Here is an 8,034-nt window from a genome sequence, read left to right as displayed (position 1 = left end):
CACACACCCCACACACCCCACACACTCCCCAACACCACCAAAAGCACCACCACAACGTGTCCTTTTTCTCATTCTGTCTACCCAATATAATTATACTTTTTGGTTAGAACAATATTAAATGGTTAATTTATTAAAGTAACACGAACATTGTTCATAGTCAAACCAGGTAATATATTGTGATTCTATTACCTTTTTTGTTAAAGGAATTATACTTNATCAAATAGTCATTAAAGAATAATTAATTACTTTCCCCATTTGTAATATTAAAGATACCAGCCAGACACTCGCATATACAGAGTAAAGGCACAATTCCAATAAGCATTTTAAAACATAAGAAAAATCTTACAGTCTAATAGTTAACCTCCGTGAATCCCTAAGAAGTATAGGGATTCCAAATGAGAAACTAGGTATAGAAACATAAAAGCAGAAACAGCTGAGTTAAAGGTTACATTTTAAAAATCACATTTTCTTATGCTTGTAAATATCTTTTTTTTCAAACACAGATACCATCAATAACATCAGCATTATTTATTTCAAATGCTCCCATCAAATTTGAAAAAAACAATTAGGAACAAGAAGATTCTGAGCACTTGAAACATTTTAGCACATTCTTTTTCAGACTTAAATTTCTACTGCAAAATGTACCTGATCTAGATGTTTGTATATCCTTCACTCCTACTACTTTATTTGGAACAGAGTCTTTCACTTCAGTGGTAGGCTAAGTGGGTTTTGAAACAAAATGATTAATAAATAATGCATATTTCATAGAATCTGTACTCAGTAATTCAAGATAAAAATGTTATTACCTGCAAGTGAGGATATTTCTCAGCAGACTCTAAAAAGCAAAAGGGACATATAATCACTTATATGTACATATGACAAAGCCAGTCACACATTCATGCAGAGGTAATCCTCACGCTTGACTTTGAAAATGATTAGTTCCAGATTTGGGTTTTTCGGTTTCATTTGGTTAGAAAGCAACTCAACAGAAATATACTGAAGAAAAAATAGTAATATACGTTTAATAACACATGCAGTTAAGACTTCAAAAGTGAGATTGTTTCAAATGACTGTAACTAAAATAGAAAAGTGTGCATATACAAATATGAACATGCTGATTGAAAGGGAGAAATGTGATCTTTAATCAGAGGAGCAAATCATGACCCTGAAAGGACAAATGTCAAAGCTGATGGTAAAATGCAACAGCTTATCTTTAAGCAACACACGAGAATCACTTATACCATTAAACTACTAGTATTTATAACATAAATTTATAAATAAAATAAAATAAAAAGCCATTTCCACAAAGCTTGTTATAAAAATACAACATCCTCTTGAACCGCTCTCTCGTTTGTTCTGTAATTTAGGAAGAGTGCAGCCGTGATTACAGTTCAGTTGAATGTAGAATTCATTTCTCATCAGAGAAACTGTTCTGAAATGATCAACTTGGATATACTCATATACTTGTAAAATAATAGCTAATAACAATATTCATTTTTTTCTGTACCCACATGGGCTACTGGTATAACCCCACTTCTTGTATCCTCTAGTTTAGCAATCTTAAAATTTCTTGGTCCACTCATGCAAGAAGGTAATATAAAACATATCTAAGAAATAATGTATAGGGCCGGCCCGGTGGCGCACTCGGTAGGGTGCGGCACTTGGGAGCGCAGCGGCGCTCCCGCCGAGGGTTCGGATCCCATATAGAGACCGGTCCGCTCACAGGTTGAGCGCGGTGCGGGCGCAACACCGAGGGTTGCGATCCCGTTGCTGGTCGCGGTACGGATGCGACACTGAGGGTTGCGATCCCGTTGCCAGTCGCGGTACGGGCGCGACACCGAGGGTTGTGATCCTGTTACTGGTCACAAAAAAAAGACAAAAAAAGGAAAAAAAGAAAAAGAAATAATGTATAATAAGCTATCAATATTAAAATATGGTTACTGAACAGGAAAAAATACATTATACTGGCAGAACATTAGATTCAAATAACCTTTTATACTTCAAAATCAGTGCAATATGTACTGCAAATACAATTTTAGTATTCAAGAAATGAATCCTACCATTTCTTTTGTTTCCCAAATTAGTCTGGTTTGGTATATCATGTGAATTTTCAAAGAATTTTATGAAACAGCCATCTTATCAAAAAATTAGCAATCTTTTCAGAAAACCCAATCCTTCTGTATTCAAATTAATGTCACTTGCATAACTCAAATCAGTGCAACACCTATCTTTGATGCCTGAGAGTTATAAAAAGGAAAAATGAGCAGCTGGGCTTTACCCTGATTTTAGCACACGCTCCTGCTTCCACTAATCTCTGGAACAGCAATGATCTATTCAGTGAGATCTACTCAGTGAGCAATGAATATTCAGGCAGAATACACCAAAGTCATCTGAGGTGGGTTCTCTCAAGTTTCTTCATCATTAGCTCCAAATTACCTAGATACATTCTTTCTTTCCTTCCTCCCTCCCTTTCATAATCCCTCTTACGCTTCAAAAACAACCTCCTGACTCATGGCATTGATTCTTTCTTATTTACATGATCTTTATGGATTATTCCAGCCACTTCTTCCCTGCTTATTTACCAATAATATCTTACATCTATAATTTCTATTTCTTCATCTCTCTGCTCCTTCCTATCTGGCTATAAACATGCTCACCAATAAAAGCAAAATAACACTTTCCCTTGACTCAGTTATGTCTTCGACTATTATCCAATGGTTCTTCTTCCAGATTTCTCTGAAGGCAAGTCTGTACCCTTGCTACTCAGAGCATGGTCTGAGGACCATGTAGCACCAGCATCCCCTGAGAACTTGCTACAAATGCAGAATCCCAGACCTGCTGAGTCAGAATGTGTAATTTTAACAAGGTCTCCAGGTGATTCAATAAAGTTTGAGCAGCTCTGGTCTCTAGAGACTTCTTTCACATTCCTTTACCTTACCTCACCCATTTGGAATCTAACCTCTAGTTGCTCCCTGTCACATCCCCCAAAAGGAAATGGCGTTAGAAGAGAAATTTCCTAATGGACTTTTGACCACATTATAGAATCCTTGATCTCTCCATTACTAATCCTGTTCTCTTCTTCTTTGCAATTCTCTTATGTGGCCTGTAGGATACTCTTCTGTGAAGAAGCAACATTTCACATAACAAAATTGTGCACTTGTATGGTTGACCGTATGTGCTCATATTTCTCTGTGGTAGGTAAAAGCACTGCATGGTCAGCCCCCTCAATCCTTACTGCCTTCCCAACAGTGAGGAAGACAAGAAGAGTGGGAAAATTTTGCTTGATGTCTCTGACAAGTTTTGGTCCTGGAAGCTCACTGTAATTTTTCCCACCTTTCTAATACCCTGCTCTTCCTTTTGCTAAAGAATGATTATATTTTACCACTGTCCGTTATTTACACCTGCTTCTTTCTCCATCAGTGACTCCCTGGACTCACTGCCATCCTCATTCTTCATTCCCTCTTTTACTACTTTCCTCTTCCTCATTTCCTGACTTTCCTCAGGTCTCAGAGTATCTTGAGACAGAACCAATGCTTCAGCTCCTTTAGCCGCACTCTCTTTAATCCGTTGCTGACACTTGAGGAGATATACAACTTACAGCCATTTCACTTCTATTTCCTTACTACACATTTAATAGGTGATTTTCTTTGGCTACTAGGGTGTAGCAGTACTCATGTTTCAAATAAACATTCCCTCAAATGACTTTCAGATGAAATACAGTTCTTACCTTCTACTTCCCCATTTACTTTATTTTTTCCAATTTGATCCGCAGCCCCAGACACATGATCAGCACACTTCTGTGGAAGATTCTCAGAGATGCTCTGTTAAAAATTAGATAAAAAATGAGTTTTCTAAAGATTTCCTGATCACTTTCTAAGAAAATATCTGGAAATTCCTGTTTGAAAAGCAATTACACTTAAAACTAAGAGAAGCACATATTGAAAAGCAAAACATTTCATTAGAGAGCCTCATATATGCTCTTTAGGTCAAGTTTATTTTTCTTCCTCATGTGGCTATTGACACCGGAAACCAACCTTGGAAAGCCAGAGGAAACACATTCATGGACAAAATAGTAATTTATGTGCATATTTCAGCAAGGAACTAACATCAAACTACCTCACTGTATTTTGCATTCTCCACTGAAAATAACAGGAAATTTTTTAGAAACATGTACTAAAAATTCTCTAATAAGTACACTTGCTGTAATACTTACAGCATTAAAAATTTTAAAAATTTCAGAACATGAAACTTTTTAATGTTAAAATACAATACTTGGCATGATATGAAACTTTCAAGTGTGTCACGTTGAACATAAAATGAACACTGTAGAAGCTGCTTCATGTAGGTAAACAAGGGCATGGAAATTGTATATATTTTTTGATAAACCATTTACTGATAGGAAAAAAATTTTTTAAATGACAAGGGAGAATGAAAAAATTACTTCACATTATGTTTAAATAAATGCAAGCAAACATTGCATATACTATGCCACTCTTTCCTCATTAAGAAGTTCACTTCCAAAAACTATCATGAGCTTTCATAAGAATACGTGCAATTTACTTATCAAATATCTAAATGTCTCAGCCACTTCTTCTGCATATTTGCTTTTCTTCACACATCCTAACGCAAACGATTTGATGATGATTACCCCACTTTACGCTTCCTCCTCATTCCAGGGTCTTAAGACCAAAATGATAAGCAGATGGGACCCATTGGTCTCTGTCCAGTATGTCCTCCTCCTCCTCAACTTGCACACGGTTGGCTCCTTCTCATCCCTCACTTGGCAGCTTAAATGTCTGCCTGAAAGATGTTCTCTGTCTATGGAATTCCACTCCCTTTCCTGTCCCCATCCCAAATACAAACTCCCCAGTGCTTTCTAACCTAACATTTTGTTTTCTTTAGAAAAAGCATTTTGGGTGACTTATGAGTGTTTGTCATTTAGGTGTTTTTCTCCTCCTACCACTACAGCACAAGCCCTCATCTTGTATACTCAGTATCTGTCTGCAAATAGCTGATGTTCAGTAATGGAAGTTTATTCAAGGTCAAAACATTTAAAATCTCATCAGAAAGATCTCAAGTGCCAAATCATACTATTATACAATATCTCTGGTAATAGTATACTGAAACTTACAATACCCCAAGCTAGAAATCCACCTGCCCATTCTCACGTTGTCATCCTTTCCTTGACACAATTGGCATGTTATTGTCCTTCAGGTTTAATAGATATGTCAATATTTCTTAAGTCACGGAATACCACTGTGACCATTTTCTATTACATTCATAAGTACATTTTACATTACAAAGTGTTTTTGCATTTCTTACCCCATTTGTTCATGACACATACCTAAGCAGTAGGTACCAGTACCATTTTTATGAACCAGGCCACTAACATTCAAACACGTCAAATAACTTTTTCCAAGATTCCACTGCTAGTAAGTTACAGAACCAGAATACTAACATATCTTTTCTATTCAGCTATGATTGTGGTACCACTATGCAGCAGCCACTTATATCTACGAGAACAAGCCCTTCCTCTAACCACAGATATTACTTTTTTTTTTTCAGATATTACTTGAGAATAGACAATCACTGTTTTGTACTCATGTTATAACAAGCATGGCTGTCATGAATGTACTCAATGAGTTCTAGGTTCAGAAGTGGTTTCTACTTATTAAAACAACACTAAACCAAATCGCTATCATTATACTCCCACATAGGTATTGTTTCCCATGCTTCTACTTCTCCTGAAATATTTCTTGCAATCACTACTTGACGATCCTAATGTAATAAAACATTCAACTCCCAGTCATTATCTTTTTAAATTCCCAGAGTAAAAAACTACTGTACTACAGGATTCCCTCTGCCTTTCACTAAGACTTTCACAGACACACAGACACACACAAACACACACACAAAAACACACCATAGATTCATGCATTTGGAAATAGGTTCACTGGAATAATTCTCTAGGTTTTAGATAAACTTCACAATATAAATTAATTCCTTATGACTTCAAAGCCTTTGATTTGTGCACTGTACTATCCTGGCTTCATTATATTAATCCTGCAAATTAGCAGAATGGTACTATGTATCTCTTTGGCCCATAGGTTGACAAAAACAACGAAATAATTCTTCATGGGCACATGCAGATATGAGAAACTAAAGTCCAAGCAGCCCGTTTTGTTTTAACATCACTCAATGTCTGTATTTTAAAGTAACAATAACAACAACAATAACACACGGTACCTCAAAATGCAGACGTGATTGTAATTGTTGCTCTTGTCCTAATCTTAATGCAGACTTCATAACTGTAAAATGTAGGCAGAGATAATTTAAGGGGAACATTTGTTACTGTGAATTTTAAATGAACATACAAGTTTATCTCACTCCTAAATATTTCAATAAAATTAAAAAAATAGCAAAGAAGAATTTCAGAGATTGAAATAGTTTCGGGATGATGTTCGCAGTATGGAGAAAGATAGCAAAATATCTACAGAAATGGATAGCATATTGGGCTCCATACACTTCAGTTAGGTTCTTTTGGTAATACTGCTTTCACCTGATGACCCATGCAACTTCTCACCATTTCACTTCTATTTCCTTTCTATGCACTTATTTGGTGATTTTCCGTGGCCGCTAGGATGTAGCAGTACTCATGTTTTAAACAAACATTCCCTCAAATGACTTGCTGATGAAATACAGTTCTTACCTGCTACTTGTCCATTAACCACATTTTGTCCTCTTTGATCTGCAGTCCCAAACACAGGAGCAGCACGCTTCTGTGGGAGTTTCTCAAAGATACTCTGTTAAAATTAGTATCAAAAATGAGCTGCCTGAAGATTTCCTGATCACTTTCTAAGAAAACATCTGGAATTTCCTGTTTTAAGAGCAATTACAATTAAATCTAACAAAAGCACATATTGAAAAGCAAAACATCTCAACACAGAGCATCATATATGCTCTTTAGGTCCTTTAGTTTTTCTTGGCTTCTGGCTATGACACTGGAAACCAACCACGGAAAGCCAGAGGAAACACATTCATGGACAAAACACTAACTTATGTGCGTATTTCAACAAGGAATGAACATCAAACTGCCTCACTGTCCTTTGCATTCCCCCCTGAAAATAAGAGGATATCTTTTAGGAGCATGTACTAAAAATTCTCTAATAAGTACAGTTGCTGTAACACAGCATTCAACACTTAAAAGATCTAGATCGTGAAAATTATTGAATGTTATAATATGACACTTGGCATGATACGAAACCTTCAAGTGTGTCACGCTGAATATGAAATGAACACTGTAGAAGCTGCTTCACGTAGGTAAACAGGGACTTGGAAAACTTAAGTATTTTTCGGTTGAACTTTTACGGATAGGAAAAATGGATGAAAAAAAGGACAAGGTAGCCTAAAAATGCTTCTTTACACTACATTCTAATAAGCCCACTCTTTCCCCATTAAGAAGTTCGCTTTCAAAAACTATCATGAGCTTCAATAAGGAAGAATACACGCATTCATTTATCAAGTATCTAAATGCCCCAGCCACTTCTTCTGCACATTTGCTCTCATCACACATCCTAATACCAAGGATTTCCTGATCATTCCCCCCAATTCCCGCTTGCTCGTCATTCCAGGGAATGAAGACCAACACAATGACCAGGTGAGACCCGATGGACCCTGTCCGGTATGTCCTCCTCCTCCTCAACTTGCACACGGTTGGCTCCTTCTCATCCCACACTTGGCTGCTTAAATGTCACACTCAGAAAGATCTTCTCTGTCTACGGAATCCCACTCGTTCTCCTGTCCCCGTCCCAAATACAAACTCCCCCAGTACTCTCCAAACTAACGATCGGTTTTCATTAGAAAAAGAACTTTGAGGGACTTGTGACTGCTTGTCGTTTACTTCTTTTTCTGCTCCTACCACTACAGTGTCTGTCTGGCAAATAGATGGGGTTCACTAATGCACGTTTATTCAAGGTCGAAACATTTAAAATCTCATCGGGAAGGTCTCAAGTGCCAAATCACGATATTATTCTA

At 36.9% G+C, this 8,034-nt stretch overlaps 1 protein-coding gene across 1 annotated transcript in view; it reads right to left on the bottom strand.

The window, feature by feature from the left end:
• The window catches only part of LOC103588139 (ankyrin repeat domain-containing protein 26-like), a gene marked incomplete at its 3' end in the record, with an annotated part of 84,501 nt that overhangs the window by 33,898 nt on the left and 42,569 nt on the right, over nucleotides 1–8,034 (bottom strand). Inside the window, 5 exon segments of the mRNA XM_008569753.1 lie at nucleotides 646–718; nucleotides 807–835; nucleotides 1,508–1,592; nucleotides 1,594–1,607; nucleotides 3,728–3,821. Coding sequence (XP_008567975.1) covers nucleotides 646–718; nucleotides 807–835; nucleotides 1,508–1,592; nucleotides 1,594–1,607; nucleotides 3,728–3,821 — 295 coding nt within the window.

This window comes from Galeopterus variegatus, unplaced genomic scaffold (assembly GCF_000696425.1).
Source record: "Galeopterus variegatus unplaced genomic scaffold, G_variegatus-3.0.2 Scaffold526, whole genome shotgun sequence".
Taxonomy (NCBI): domain Eukaryota; kingdom Metazoa; phylum Chordata; class Mammalia; order Dermoptera; family Cynocephalidae; genus Galeopterus; species Galeopterus variegatus.
The sequence above is the reverse complement of the archived record's forward strand: the minus strand, read 5'-3'. Positions and strand labels throughout refer to the sequence as shown.